Source organism: Apostichopus japonicus, chromosome 20, assembly GCF_037975245.1.
Source record: "Apostichopus japonicus isolate 1M-3 chromosome 20, ASM3797524v1, whole genome shotgun sequence".
Classification (NCBI taxonomy): Eukaryota; Metazoa; Echinodermata; class Holothuroidea; order Aspidochirotida; family Stichopodidae; genus Apostichopus; species Apostichopus japonicus.
Window position 1 is genome coordinate 23,988,949 of NC_092580.1, and position 16,599 is coordinate 24,005,547.

The following is a 16,599-nucleotide window of genomic DNA, read 5'->3' on the forward strand; positions in this document are numbered from 1 at the left end:
CATAAACGTGTTTGTTAAAGCAAAAATGTAAATGGCCGGACGAAAACAAAACGAATAAAGAGTATAGCACAGGTATATATATATATATATATATGTATGTATGCAGAAAGATGAGGATGGCAGGAGCCTTGGTGGCAGTGAGAAGATGAAAGAGACGAAGAGATTAATTAGCTTGGAATGATAGATGTATGAGTCATCAGAGTTAGAACAGAAAATTAGATGAACACCTGTAGGCTGTAATGGAAGGTTCCGTCTCATATGGTATAGGTTTTTTTTTGACACACCACAGAACATTAGTCAAGCGTCTGTCATTGATCACGGAGGTGTTTCGGTTTGATGTTCAGTCAAAACAGACGAAACTCGCTACGTAAACAGCAATCACGTATGCCCGGGTAGCAGAAATGAGGCCGTACAACTTCAAATGAAGAGGAAACGAATGGGTTTTTTTTAAGAGAATCATGTTTGGCTTCTATATCAGTGGAGCCTCCTAAAAATAATAATGATTATTAATAATAAGGAAGGAAAAGGTTTTTGCTGAAGTAAGGACATACAGAGGAAGACTGTTTATTTTCTTTTTAAGTACTTGTGATGTTATGACAGATCGCTGTTGTGAGTCTGCATATTGGTTCACTATAGTGACCGTCTTAAGTTTCAAACTCTTCCTTTTAACAATGTCCGGTTATAAGTGACTTGACAGTTTATTTTGACATGAAGAAAAGTGCAATGAGTCAAACAGAATGGATGAGATGTACCAGGGCAGAACAATAACAAGTGTTGGAGGTGGGCAGGGGGGGGGGGGGGTGGGTGGGAACTAGAAAAAAATGTAGTCATGGGCATGAAAAGCCACACTCTTGTAGTTCAGCACAAGAAGAAATTTGCAGTAAGATGGCAGGTCAGATAAATTAATTTCGCTCCTCACTTACCTGTCTCCACACTACAACTGCATCCTCCTTCTACCGTGTCTAGAGTGACCTGGTAACCTATGACACTGACCTCTCATGTTGACCGGTCACCTCTGGTCAAACCTACCTCCACATTCTGCCACCTCATTAATTACATGTACCTTATTTCTACTACCCAATAGTGTCTAGTTGTGTGTACAACTCAATTGAGCTGTCAAGGCCATCAGTAACCAGTCTTCTGTCTTTATTTTAAAGGTTTTATAAGCTCTCCGATTTGATTTTGAATTTGCTCGAATATTTAATTCTGAAGCTATTTAGTACGTCAATGCTGTCAAAGTTGGTATTTACAGTATAAGTGATTAATGATTCTCAATGTATTCAGTATCTCCCCTACTATTTCTCCTACGCATATAAGAAGAAGAAATTTGGAGGGAAAAAATTCATAAATGAAAACGGTAGCATGAAATATACCGTTTTTTGGTTTTTGGAGATCGCAGTATTGACATGCTCAGTTTCTTCCCATTGGTGCTTGTTTAATTGCTGTCATATTTAATTTCATGGTTTCTGTCCTCGGTGATATCTTGACCCGATGACAGTTCTCTCTCAGGGGAAATCAGGAGGATAAAATAGAGGAAAGTCATCTTAATGAGAGGTTAAAGGAGTATTAATGTAGCTATTTGTGTCCTGTATCAGCGAGTGGAGGGGGAGGGGAGGGGGTGGGGGAAGTATGGGTGATAGTTTTGCATACTACAGTACCAAAAAATCCTGTTTAGATGCAATAATAATAATAATAATAATAATAATAAAAATGCAGATTTATATAGCGCCACTCCAGGAAACGAGTAATTGCCCATGGCGCTTGATAGTGTATCTACTACAAAGACACAAAAAAAAATGGAAACTTTCCAAGTTGCTTCTATTTGGTTTAATTCTACTACAGTAAAACATGAGAAAAGTGTCTGGGGGACAGAATTTTTATAGCAAATACCTGCTAATTAAGGTTTAATAGGTATAAATCATGTTAATTTGTTGAATTAGAATCAAAATGTGGGTAATACTCTTATAAATTTGGTAAAATTGTCATAAACTGGTGACTGAATACAGAATGCTTCTTCATATCATTCTTTAATTGCTAGACCAACTGTAGGCCACAAATAGCTCCATTGCTGCAAAAATAAGAATAAATTGTGAGCAATCACAGTCAACTCCTTACCCCGACATGGAGGGATGGGGGAAGGGGGACTGAGGACAATGGTCCAATAATTTCACATTACTTTCTTAGTGGGCATAGGTGCTTTTGTAGGTGGATATTTCAACACCACTCAGCATTGATAGGAATTGCATCCCCCTCCCCCATCCCCAGCAGTCTCAAACATGTGTGAGAATCCATGAATTTACTCCTCTCTTACCTGTCTCCCACTCCACATCTGCACTTTCCCATCTACCTACTACACACTGGAAACGTTTTAGCATTGCGCCCTCACTCCCTGGGCATCGCCCACATACACCTCGTTCCGAATCTACCACGTAGGAAGAAACTACAGTGTGTTAGCCTGGCAGTAGGACATGTGTACAATATTATCCAAATATTGCCAAATAGCTACACATTAAACATAAACGTATGTAGGTGATCATTGTACACAGAGCAAGTATTTAGTATTCAAGGTTTTGATAAACATGACTTCATTAAACTCAAACTTTCTATGCAAAGGGGATAAAACTCTCAACTTGTTTCATGGGATATTTTTGCCTTGCAGACACTGGATAATATGCAATGTAGTCCTACTGTACATACATAGTGGAATAGACTAGCTGAAGAAGACTTTTTTTTAATTTATGTGAGCTGCAGCAAACACTATGTTTTTTACTTTCAGTCTTTACTCATAGCGTATCCGGTTTAAGATCCTACTTCTCACCTACAAAGCGATCAACGGGCTTGCCTTCAATATATCACTGACCTTCTTACTCCTTTGCGTCGGTCAACTACAGTTTCGCTTTGCTATTCCAATCATACGCAATTTGCACGAACCCTGCACTCGTTATGGCGATCGTGCCTTTTCTGTCGCTGCGCCTTCTCTTTGGAACGAACTCCCATTTCACGTTCGTGACTCTCCCTCCCTTTGTATTTTCAAGAGACAACTTAAAACATTTCTGTTTGATTCCCAGTTTCTTTTCTTTTTTTTTCTTGGTTCCTTTGTCTCTTTCCTACTTTGTAAAGCGCTTTGAAACGCTGTTTTAAGCGCTATTTAAGTGTAATTTATTATTATTATTATTATTACTACACATAGGCCCTCTAATACTATACAGATTGACCATTCCTTCCAGATGTGCTTTCAACTTCTGTAATCTTCATTTCGAGGTTTGGGAGTCTTGAAAAACATAACAGACAATAAGCAGGAGTATTTATGGAGTGGGTTTTTTCCCCCCTCACCCTTTATTTTATGGCTGGCCAAAGTCTCCAAGGAAGTAGCCACTTGACCATCACTGACCACTCATATAAGTACTACTAAGGCAGAGAGAGATTTACAAAAGAAAGTGAAATGATGCTTGCTCAACAATCTTTTTCACTGCTTGATTATAACATAAGTGGCTATATACTACATAGTTGCAGTCGCAGTTAGGGAATAACTCTGTCATTTTATTTCACTTATTTTTGCATGATAGAAACTAAACTGTCATTTTTTGTTAGAATTTGTTTGTGAAATTTTTAAGAGTATAATTAAAGGCTTGTATGCTGGACAAAATGTTTTGTTGATTTCCAAACACCCAATTGCAGAAACCATCTTTAAGTGCTCTGTTAACCATCAACAATTATCTATAATTGGTGTATAGAACCTTGGCATAGTTTGGTATCCTTCAGAGCCTAACCTTGTATTAATATTGCAGGTTTCTTGTTTATTAAGTGGCCATGAATTGTTGCTAGATATGTAGGACACTAACTTTGATAAAAAGAATAGCTCAATGGTCATCTCAACCAGGAAGATTATTTTGTGTCAAAAACAAAAATACAAACCCAAAAACAAAAAACAAAGATAGTTTGCAACACTCATCACCCATGACTCTTATTGCTTTACATTTTTGCCATACTGGTAGTAATACAAATATTTCAATTTTTTTATAACACTATACAGCCAACTTGGCACAGAAATTTACTTAAAATTAATTAAAACATTTTGAACTCTTCCGAACATTCTATGACTTTAACCCTCTTGAGTAGTACTACAGAGCAGAACATAAAATTGACTTGTTTCCTCCCTTACCTGCTTCCTACACATATATGCACTCCCAATCCACCTAGCAATTTCCAAGGTTACTTATGCAAGGTTTGTTGTGGATGAGTTGGATGTAGTGGACTCTGTCTTAGTACCAATAGCTTCCACGAAGATGTTATTACAAACAAAAGATGTAATAAGTGACAAAGAATCCTAGGTCAAAGAAATCTGAATGGTAGATTTCTAAGGTAGAGGGCAGTGTTTTCATAGAAGGTCATTGGGGGCACATTTCAAGAATGTTACTAGTTTAAAGGCTAGGGGATGGAGACAGGTAAGTATCGTCATTCGTAAATACCCAAGCCAGTGTTTACGTTTTGGAGTGTTTATGAGATGAAGGAAAGTAACTGCATTGTTTGACCTATCAAGATGTGTAACCTGCTTGGTGCTCTCTCCTAAAGACACATTAATGTAAATATACTGTCACCTTACAGTTAAAATCAAGTAACTTACTGAAGGTGAATTTTCAAATAATTTTGCTGTTCAATTCAGAATGAACACTATGAACACTAGCTGATGTTTTTACAACTATTGCACATTGGCAATGTTTTGGTTCACCTTTTTGTTTCTTTGTTATCAACATAGCTGGCCATTCATCCATTTCAGGTTAAATTAGTCAATAATTAACATTTTTACTTTTATGTATAATAAATCTGTGATGTTATTGTTTCGGGTTGCATATTTCCAGTTTTAATCATATGTAGAACTGCTCCAGTCACGTTGAAGAACTCAAGTGTAAAGCGTAACCATGAAGAACCATGAAGGGTTTTATACCTTGTCTTTCAGTCGAGCTCAAGTACGAGTGGTTACTTTTGAAAGGAATGTATTCAAATTCTGATTGGTCAGTTATGTTAATACATGCGGTTAAGTTTATATGTTGGCAGTAGCCATCTTTCACCTAAAGTAGATGGTCTAATGCTAGGAATCACTCTTGTTTTGCCTCATTACGTGCCTACATAGCTTCAATATATATGCCAAATCAAGTAATACAATTAGCGCAGTTGGTCTTCCAACAGACTAGTCATGCTCAGACCCACACACAGACACATACACCCATACATACACAAGCACACACAAATTGCCTCTACTCGTACAGTATAGGCATTTATATAGAATCGTGGGTCTCTTGGTCAAATCGTGAGACTTGGCAGGTATGTTGAGTAGCCGCTACCATGCTAAATTGGATTTATGTACTTTGCTTCCTTGTTAATTTTTCCTCTCCATATTTTACAAAAAATCTGTTATTTCTTGTGATCAAGGACCCTGCGAAAAGCATCTAGAATTGTCTATATGGCAGATATACCTCTATATCTCTGAAGTGCTTACAGTCAGTTTTCCTCACAACTTGAACAGATGGTCTTATATTATCTGCTTCTACTAAGTGAAGAATAGAACAAAAAGCCTCCATACACCTCTTCAATAGTTATGAAACTATCGGAGGAATTCGGTGAATTGTGTTACCAATATACAGAACATTTGTGACCATTCATGTGTGTATACAATAATAAATGCTATAACTGTGCAGTCTGCAGTGCACTGTTGAATCAGTTGTGTAGTCCCCAGTAAAGAATTTCTCAGTATAATTGCGAGACCATCTCTAAATTTGATGGCGTGAAAAGACTGTCATGGTGACGTCTAACCCTTGTATCAATACTTCCTTGAATATTAGATTTATTATCATTAGACTTTTGTTACATAGCGAAAGTTTGATAATTTTATTGGCCTTTATATTATATCCATAAATAGACAACACCGTCATGTATGCAGTAGTTGTAAAGACATTGGACTATGAATACCTTGTGTTTGAAGGATTTCACAGAAAACCTGTTTGTTTTCCTTCCAATGGAATAAACTTGGGATACTGTATGTTCAACAAAGATATATGAATTTATGGAGCCTGCCAGCGTTTTGAACAATGTTTTTCTTCTTTGACAATGAACTATACATGGTGGAGCAAAGGTCAGTTTGAAAAAGTACCAAAAAAAAACAGACAAGAAAAATGTACCTTTGTGAAATTGAAAGTTATAGATACAACGTCTTGGACAAATGAAGGAAGAGTTTGTCACATAATTTCTATTTGAAGACATCCAGTTGTTCTTCTGTTGGAGTAAATACGGTACCTGCAATGTTATGTAGTTGTTGCCAATATTGGAATGCTATAATCCTTGTACTGTGCAGGATTGTGTTTGAGACCAACCAGTTTGGAGACGGGACCAGTTTACTTCATCACAGGTTTAGCCTTCTGGCTATAGTTATAATGACATACCAGTGTTCCAGCTTCTACAACATTACTTGTGGTTTATTATTGCATAAATTTACGTTTCCAGGAGGAACTGTCCATTGGGTGCATTTATTGCTTACCATCTCTTTGGTTACAACATGTAAGAATGACTTATATACCTCTTTTTCATAATCCTTATTACAATATTGTGTTTAAAGCCTGAGAAATTGCACCATATTTCTCAGTGGTTTTCTCAGTGGTTTTCTAAGTGGTTACTCTACTTTGTGTGGCATTACCAAAATTTGACTAATGTTAGTCTACTCCTCTAGCTGTCTGCGTTGTGTCTTGTACCTCATAAATTAAAGAGAGTGCGTGCCGGCTTGACATTGTTTCTAGTTTTAAATTATTGCTTGACACCCTCATAATGCTACCAATGATCACTTTCACCACATTTTAAATGATAAAGAAACAAGTTATTTGATACAATTGTGCTGGTATAGTTGTGCAGGCTATTTATAAATTGTCATGTAATTGGTATTATACTCACAGATTGTCAGTATCATTGCAATTAGTCTCAGTGAGGTTGCTTTGTACATCTTTTTGAAAAAAAATTGGTAAATAATGCTGTTTCTTTATTTTGCCACGGGCTGTCATGCTCATACTGCCGAATTTCATTGCAGTTAGGGTGGAAGTGTTCAGTCATTTCATAGCATCTTCACGTTTGGCTCATGTGCAGGAATTATTGTTATTACACTGTTGTTGTATGATCCCAACATCTCTGGAGGAGGTTTACTTGCAAGAACTGCTAAATTATGCATGTTTCTTGAGGGGCAATTGCAGTGTTGCCATAGTTACTTCATATTTTGTATGTAACTCACCTATGCATCAGAAAGAGACATTAACATGAAATCATATATAGTGGAACCGGCGTCCGTCAGTGTGTGAGCCTTTATGACACCTCTGCATTTACAGAGCTTCTTATTGTAGGGCGCCTGCGCCCTGCGGGCTACAATATTGGCATTACTGTGAACGATACCTACATGACTGGACGTTGAAACTTAAAGTTTCATATATTCTCTGTATATTTGGGTACGTAACTTATACTGAGTCTGTCACAGTGCTCAAAAGCACCCTCACTTTGTAGGTACCTACATGACTAAACTCCCTGGTGTGTTGTCCGCCCAAAAAATATAACCATGAACAACCGAAAAGTTCTTCCTTAATACCTCAAGTACTCCACGCACACTTGCGTATTTGCAGGAAAATGCACACAAATGCGGATTTTTCTGATTTTCTGAGATCAATAAATTTCTTGCCTGAGATTGATAGCTATATTCCTGAGGTTGTCACGGGGACATTGTGTGTGTTGTCAAACTGTGTCAGTCATCCTCCCACTGCACATCAGTCTCGTTTTATAGAAGAATTAAGTCCAGATTATCCTAGGGATGTCCCTGCAAAACTTACATAAAACATTAACACAGCCTTTGTATTCCATTGTCAGTGTATGAATCCACAGTATGATGGATGATCTTTGTAGTACTATTATTAATGTTATCCATTTTAAAGTAAAAATTAGAGAACATCAGTCTTAATTGTCTTGATGTGATTCAACCAAATGAAATACTCCACAGAAAACTATAATGTTGATGTACATTAAATGGCAAATTACTGTAAGTAAAAGGAAGTTTCCTTCCTGATGGTTGGATGCTTCAGATTTGTGGTTATATTCCATATAATCGAGACATGATACATGCTTCCATGATTCCACCAAGCATGTTGAAAGTGATGGAACTTTTTCGGTGTAATTGTCTGCTCTTAATCTCCTACCACAAATTTACGTGCACAATCAATTAGCGTAACGTCCTAATTTGGGCATATGAATGATATATTTGGTTCAAAATCATAAATTTGTGCCTATTAATAGTGACATGTGATTTTTTTCCTATTTGTTTATTTGTTGTCTTCAGTTTCTAAGCAAAGTTTACACACACAATAAGATGTGATTGTTTGTGGTTTCAACGATGACACCCCCTTTTTACAGTAAACTGAGTCATTGAATGCCAGCCTTGTGCCCATTTCAAGCATGGTTGCCTCTGATTTGCAGTTCTGTATTATTTCTGAAGGAACTGATTCCGGTCCGTGTAGTATTTTGTCACTAATAACACACTGCAGTACCACAATCTATGAGCTATTGGATACTCAAAATTATATACCTTGGAAATTAACATCGACCTGTATTTTTTTTGGAAGGCCTTGTACTTTTCACACGGAAACTTTACCGACTGTAACAAAACTAAATAGTGGCACTGAAATACAGATTTAGTGTTGGCTGGATTTATTCTATCAACCAGTATATGGTAGGTACTGTGTATACACCAGCTGTTAAAACAGCATGTTTCACTTTGTTATGAGTTACTAGCTGATGTATACTGTATTGTAGTACTGGTTAAGATGATCTGAGGTTTCTATCCTAACAGGATCTTCTTCAAGGATGGAAAGAAAATATAGCTGCTAGGATCGAAACGTCAGGTCACCTTAACCAGGGAGCTGCTGAGTTTTAGATTGCATTGTGACTTAAAATATCCCCAAATACAGTAGAGTACAGTAAAATGATGAAATTGGTATCCCCCCCCCCCCCAAAGCTGGTGTTCTATTCACCGAACCTACATCTCTTCCAGTGTACATGTTGGTCATTGTTTAATATTTTGCTACGGTTTATAGGTTTTTATGGGGTGGTGGGAGGAGGGAGCAGCCAAGTTTACTGTTCAGACAACCAATATATGAGGTGAAAATCCTTAAAGATTTGCCCTGATACACTCTCATGCCACTGTGCATGTTCTAGAAACATTTTATAATGTAAAGTACAGCAGTCCTAATGTAGCATTCATTTCAACATGCTGTAACTCAGTAAGTCATATTGGAAAGTTCACCAATAAGTTGAGTGCTCAGTTTCCTTAACATTAAAGCAGGAAATAAATTCAAATTTTTTCCAGTGTTATGCCAGTTTTTCGTTTGTGTTTGTACAATCTGACATTATAATAAACCTTAATTTACCTATATAATCAGTAACTTAAATTTCTCTGAAATGTCTTATTTGTATTAAAAGTAAAATAAACTCAGGTGATTGATTTATTGCCGACCCTGCACAAATTAATAATACATCAGTCGAAATTACCGTAACTTAATATCTATCACGTCTATACTTTGTTTAAAAAAAAAAATCACACCTTTTTTTTTGCTATGTCATTGTAATCGAGAGTAAGAGAACATGTTGCTAAATGTACAAACATATTTAAATATAAAATTGAATGCAAAATATGCATAATTAATGAAAAAACATGATTTGTTAAAACTAATTAATATTCAGTTGCAGGTTGAGTTGTGCTCAATTAGTCTGACAGGAAACATGAGAAAGTTTGATGTTGGATCAGGGAAGGGGATGTGACCCTAGAGAGGGTTATTGGGGATCCGGTGTGAGAATGCAGTACTAGTTTTAAGGCTACAGTGGATTGGATTGTATATATATGTGTATTTGGAGAAAGGTAAGCATTGTCATTCGTAACTACCCAAACCAGTAGGTTTTGGTGTTTCAAATGTATTCTTTTGTGCTAGCTCTTTAACTGTTTTGGTACCATACAAATGATACAATTTACTTTGCTCCTCGCTTACCTGTCTCCTCACAACCTTAGCATCTCGTTCTATCGTGTCTATAATGTCCTCGGTAACCCTTTAACACTGTGCGCCCTTTATGACCAGCTCCTCGGTCATTGCCCTTCCTCCTCATTCGACCATGCCTAAATTGGGTTTTTTTCGATCGGTATATTTCCTTCGGATTTCGTCCTTACAGTAGCGGAAGTTTCAGGAGTTTTTTTCTTCCTTCTGATTCTAGATATGCTTGACGTCCTTTCCAGTCTGATAATTGTAAATTGAAGGGATCTTGGGGCTGTTTTATGAAAGCGTACAAAGGTTTCTCCTTGTTGTTGTTGCGGGGTTAGCAGTTCTGCGAACTGCACATTGTTTCGGACTTTATATAAACCTGTGTTAGATGCAATTGTATTATTACACTCCAAAATGTTTGAGACAAATTTTGTTTAAGTAGAATTTGCGGACTGGATGAAAGTTGCATTCAGCATAAATTTCAGTAAATATGACAACATGTATGAAACCTTCAGTCTTTTCTGTGTTTCAAGGATTAGAAGATCAATCTCTCCTCTCTCATGTTCCTCACATACTCGTTTTGGAAAGTTGATTGTGATATAAAATATATATCAATTGACTATATAGTAACAATGTGCATTAGAATCGAGAGTTTATGAAATTTGACTGCAACAGATATATACACAATACATTTAATAATGTTCCATGTCACAATTATATAGTGAAACATTTACATTGAATCACAATCAATGTTTTAGCTCTGGAGTGGGAAAAAAAAATCAAATAGCTTATTGCTGGTTTCTGTAATTAGCTAAAATGGAAACTTGACAAAATTGTGATTCTGATGCAATGCATTTTAACAGTACTGAAAATTAGGGGGAAATGGGATATTTTCAGCCGTAAAATTGAACTTTCACTTTGGCATTCAAGCGAACATCCTGCTTAAAACTGAAATATACTGTAGTACTAATTCGAAGACACCGAATGTACTTTGAATTCCGCTCCAACCTGTAGAGCATATTGGCTGCTTTATTATTAAACATCCCTTGTGGTGATATGACAAATCAGTAATTGGTTTCATGTTCAAATGCCTGCCAGCTGAATCCATAGTCCGATTTTTAAATCACTCACTTATATTCGTTCCGTCGTCGTCGTCGTCGTCGAGACACAACACGATAAAAAGAGAATAGGACAAAAGTGATTCAAAGTCAGGAAAGGAAGGGGGATTTCTTTTTGGTACGGTTTTTGATTTGCCTCTGGTAGAAGAACATCAGTGACTAATTTATACCCTTAAGCCTCCTCCTCATGCTGGAAATTTTTCTCCGTAATAACTAGAAAGAAAAAGAGTTGAGAAAGATAAAAGGATTAAATTTCTAAAGGTTAGCTCTTGATATTCTGCTTTGTTAGCAGCGAACCATTTGTACAAATTCAGAGCTGGAGAACTGTGGTTGCTTTTGGCTTCGGGGCAGGTCAGGTAATTTCAAAGGAAGGTGTCAATGCCGCCTGTCTGCGCTGGTCACAAAACAAACTGCTCTTGTAGTATCAGCTAGTTAACCTATATGTCATCATTATGATGGTTAATTTTTTACATCACAGCTACTTTGTTTTGGGTGAATAACTGACTGATGGCATTCATTAAAAGTTGTCCTTTATATATGGACCAATTATTGACAATAGAAAAATACTTTAGTTCAGACTCAGGCTTTATTTTATTTGGGGGGGGGGGGAGATAAAAGGCAGGAAGGGTTCAGGCAACATGTTATTCTTTTCATGGATGTACAAGGATATTAACAAATAGAGGCATGTTAGTAAACAAGTTGTTTGCCATCCTTGCTGTACAGTTAACAGTGCTGTCAACATACTGTACTATTAGAGCTTTTCCTCAAGATCTACCATGCTATTCAGCAGTGCAATATAATATAGTACTTATGTATCAAAGACATACCTTTGGTAAATTTGGCCATTTTTGTAACCAGCTGGCTCAGTTCTATAAAGCTATGCAAGTTTTGTAAAATGGATTCCTCTTTTGTTCATTTTAAGTATTCAAATACCTACTGTAAGTGTACTGTAGTTATGTGGAAATCTTAGTCGCTGCATAGTATGTATAACTATACCACAACACCCTTTGATGTGAAACGGACGACATGCACTAGGAAAGTTACCTTAGAACAGTGCTCAGGATGCGTGGAAAATTATAGTCAGCAATACTACTGTTGGGTGACCGCCATTAAAATTGCGGATGTAATTCAGTTTGTATCCATCTCGTATCATTCACCGAAGCCTGAGGGAGCCGGAGAACTTACTGCTTCTTGAAAACGTAATTAAGACTGTGGATTGACAATGTAGCAAATCGGAGAGGAGGGTATTGCTCCTGCGTCTTATTCTTCACTTTCCCATCTCCGAATATCACCGTCTCCTACGCTGGATGACGTCAGAGAGCAAAGATGTAGAGCAAGATGCAGTCAAGAGTTTTTATTCGGATCCTCTCGCTTGATCAATGGAGAAGGCTCTTTCATTTCAAGTTTATTTACGTTTTATCGTTAATGCTGGGAAATTGGGGGCAATTTTATTATGCTGTTGTGAGGGTGGTAACTTTAATGAATTGTGATCAGCAGTTTCTGGTTCTTGATTTGAACCAATAATAAAGTAGCTGTTAGGGATCATTATCTGAAGGCTCACATCAGTATTGCTCAGACTTAAATTCCCTCTCAAAATTTGTGTGAAAGAAGAATGAGTGCATTGAGAAAGGTCAATTTGGGATTTTACTTTCGTCTTTGTACTTTCAATACTTATCTCTTCATCTATTGTTTAATTGATCTCTCAGTGTAAACGATTCCAAAAGTCTTTTTTGCGTGAAATCGGTGAGTTCATGTTCATGGTCAAGCTTCACACTGCTATAACCCTTTTACTTTTGTGAGCCAGCAAAATGTAAAAGAGGTCAGGTTGGTGTACTCATGATTTATTTTGTGTACGGTACAACTGCTATGGTTTTTCAATTGACATTTTAAGCCTTCTCCCTATCCCTGGATGGTTTGAGACTGTATGAGAGGTATTATTAAACCAATAACCCCACATTCTTCCATTCAAATGATGCAAAACTGCTGAAACAGACTTGTCATAAACATGGTGTCAGAAGTGGGATTCATGTACTGTTTTGCAATTCTTCTCTTATTAATTTTGTCTGCTTTTTCTTTCTTTCTTTTTTCAAATATTTGGGTCTAGTGACTTGATGAAATGGATTTAAAGAAAGAACTAAGTCCTCTGAGAAAATGGTTTGCAGACAACTAGTTCATTGCAAGCTGAAAAATTGTGCATTGAAATTTTTTTGCCTTTAAAAAAGAGTAAATTATTTATAATATTCACCCAAGGCCATCGTGAAAATTTCATTGCATTTGAAATGCAGCACCTTTTTTTTACCCAATTGATGCATCTTCCAAAATCTAAAAATTTGCCAGGTATATTTTTAACAACTAGCTCCTAAAATATCCTCCCAATGAAATACCCAGAACATCATTAGTTAGGATATATCACTCTAGTCTCGCTTTGCCAGTGTGTTTCTTTGGCAGGATCAAATTATCAAGCCTTTCCCAAATGCACCCTGGTCTTTGAATACCCTGGAAAAACGAAAGGCTCTGGAAAGCCATCAATTGGCGTAGTAGAGTGAGCTGAAATTTAATCATACTCTCCGAGGTAGCTAGATTGGAAGCTGGAAGAGTCACTGTCTTCTGTATAAATTTGTTTATAAATATCCCTTTACTGTGAGTCATGACTCAGTTTTCATATTAAAGCAGTATATATGTATATATATGGTATATCACTGTATACAGTATATCACTGTATGATAGGATGGGAACCATATGTATATGGTATTCCTATCCTAAACTTATTTAATAATATTCACCTTTTTTTGTGTTGTCTATAAACATGAAAAAAGATTTTGTTGTTTTCTGTATTGTTAATTTGTCGCGAGAATTGGCAGTGTTCGTATCTTAGACAAGATGGGTGGTATTTATTAAAAAGTAGGGGGTGATTGTGAAGGGTTGAGTGTTCAAACTGGCTAGTTTAGTTTTAACCGTAAGTAGATGGTTAAGTGCGATTGTAAGGAGATGTAGGTAAGAGAGTAGTGAAGTAAACACCCAAACCGATGAGTTTTGATGTCTGCAGCTGTAAGCTTTCTCTCAGCATCTGCTGCTCATTGACAAATTAGACATAGTAGCACTGTACCAAGACCATATATAGTCTATGCATGCAATAGACTATCGGTAGACTTTATTCTAAACTATGGGTTGTCTATGTGTATGTGATAGGTAGGTCAACCTGAAGTGTTAGGCAGATGCTACATAAAATGGTTGTAGAACTTAATGTAACAAGAATTATATGTAGACTGTATATATGGTAAACTATATGTACAACATAAGTTTAGGTAAACCTATTAGGTAGATAATATAGCTAAATGTTTATAGAACTTACTGTACCAAGACTATATGTAGACTGTATATATGGTAAACTATATGTACAACATACGTTTAGATAAACCTATTAGGTAGATAACATATAGGTAAATGATAAAAGTTAAAAGGTAAAGTGCAATGACAGAGGGCAGACAGTATGTCTCATGAATAACCAAATCAGCTGGGCCTCTCAGACTTGTTTTGACCAGCAGTCCTAAAAATAAACTCTGATACTGTGTTTAGGTACATTAAGGCAATTTTTTTTGATTGATATCTAGAGTAATTATCAAATTGTGTTGGATTAAATGCTCTTTAAATAGATCCTTTTAGAATCATTGATACGTTAAACTTAAAGGTATTGTTAAATTGCTACTTCTAAACAACACCCATTGCATTCTTAAGGTGACCTGTTAATTAATATATCTGCACATAATTACAGGCTGAAATGTTTCATCGATGTAAGCTAAACTGTGAAAATACAATTCTTGGTAGTAAAGATTCCCTGCTTAATCCAATTCAATCATTTTTCCTTTATCCTTTCATGAGTTTTGTTTTAAAAAATCCCTCACCCCACCACCCCTCCTCAATCCCTCATCCCACCACCCCTCCCCTCAACAAGAAAGAGACAAAAAAGGCAAACAATAGCCAATCCATGAAAGTATGCTGCTTTAAGCATCAGTGATGTTGTTTTACTTAATGGCACAGACCCTAAGCAGATTACATTAGTCAAAGGAAAGATTGACATTAAGCAAGCGAGCGCTTGTGTCTTAGTGGCTCACACGGTGCAGTGACTGATTCATTATGCACGAATGTCAATGTCGGAAAACTGGCAAGTCGAGCTCGTTTCTACGATACGGCATACAGCGGGGAAAAACTGGCCTTGAAAATATAGCAAATAAGGAACATATTTCATATCTGTTGATGACGTTTCTACTCTCGTGCAAATTACTCTGAAGGGAGTCGTGCTATTTTGTGTGGTGGGTTTACGTTAGAACTTATAGGCATTACCTGATCATGCGTTTCCCTCTGTGACGTCAATTCTTTATTTTGAGTAGGCCATGAATCATTTGTGTATATTATAAGTCTATTCTGGTCTTTTTTTTTAATTTCAGGAAAGGATCGATGTAGCTTAAGGTAATACGTCTGGTTAAGAGCAGTCGTGCTGTAAAATACGTGCAAAAAACAAAATAAATTCCAAGAAAAGTATTTAGCAGAATTGAGAGGAAGGAATAATTTTTTTCACATTTGAGTGACTTTGCAGCTTTTGGAATCATGTATTGGTGTTGTATCCCATTAATACAATGTACAGTAGTTTAGTACCTCTACTACACACGTTTAAAATGTAACATTGAAATATTTTCTCATTTTCTTTCACATTTCATTATAATACGTATATGAAAAATTGGACAGAATGTTGATATCAGGGTTGAAATTAAGTTTCTGTGACCAGCGGTCTGCCGCATGTGTACAGGGTAGTTGGTTGTGATTCAGTTGTACCCATTTCTATGTAGGGAGTGGGAGAAGGGGGAGGATAGTGGAGGTGTCCCCTACACCTCCACTATCCACAGTAACCAGAGAGTTACCCCATTTTTCATTAGATACAATCTTTTCTTGAGGTGGAATGGTTTTTAAGAAGAGAATTAAATATAAAATAGATAATGTAACATGTACAGTAATTGTTTGGTATTTAAAAGCACAAGGACATTATAGTACCACCCATAAACTACTTAAGGTAATTTTAAATTACGAGGGAGTTCTGTCGAAAGTCAGCGACAACTCAGTACCAAGAGAAGTTGGAACGAGTTCTTATATTGTTTTTATCGGTGTAAATTTTGATATTACCTGGGAGATAATGACAGTCGCACTTTCATAAACAAATAAACCAAACCTTCCACCTCTTTGTCTTTCATGGAATAGAAAATGCATAGTATGCATTTTTGTTGAGACTATTCTCATGAACATGTAACAGGGAAGTAGTTAGGTCGTAATCATTCTAGTTTCCTTCTAACCCAGTGTTCAATTCTGGAGGTCATCAGTATGTCATCCAATCTAATTGTGCCGAAAGTAGCAAAAGCATACATGTTCAAAATTTCCTCTAT

The 16,599-nt window shown here is 36.6% G+C and overlaps 1 protein-coding gene across 7 annotated transcripts in view; it reads left to right on the forward strand.

Annotated features, from left to right (window-relative positions):
- Positions 1–16,599, forward strand: part of LOC139962235 (uncharacterized) — a 150,336-nt gene that overhangs the window by 43,742 nt on the left and 89,995 nt on the right. The window contains exon 1 of one of the 7 annotated variants that reach the window (XM_071962268.1): positions 6,534–6,552. The exons of the other annotated variants lie outside the window; for them this stretch is intronic. Within the exon in view, the coding sequence (XP_071818369.1) occupies positions 6,551–6,552 (2 nt within the window). The 5' untranslated portion in view covers positions 6,534–6,550. Of the gene's footprint in view, positions 1–6,533; positions 6,553–16,599 lie in introns of those variants that run through there. 7 annotated transcript variants of the gene reach the window in all.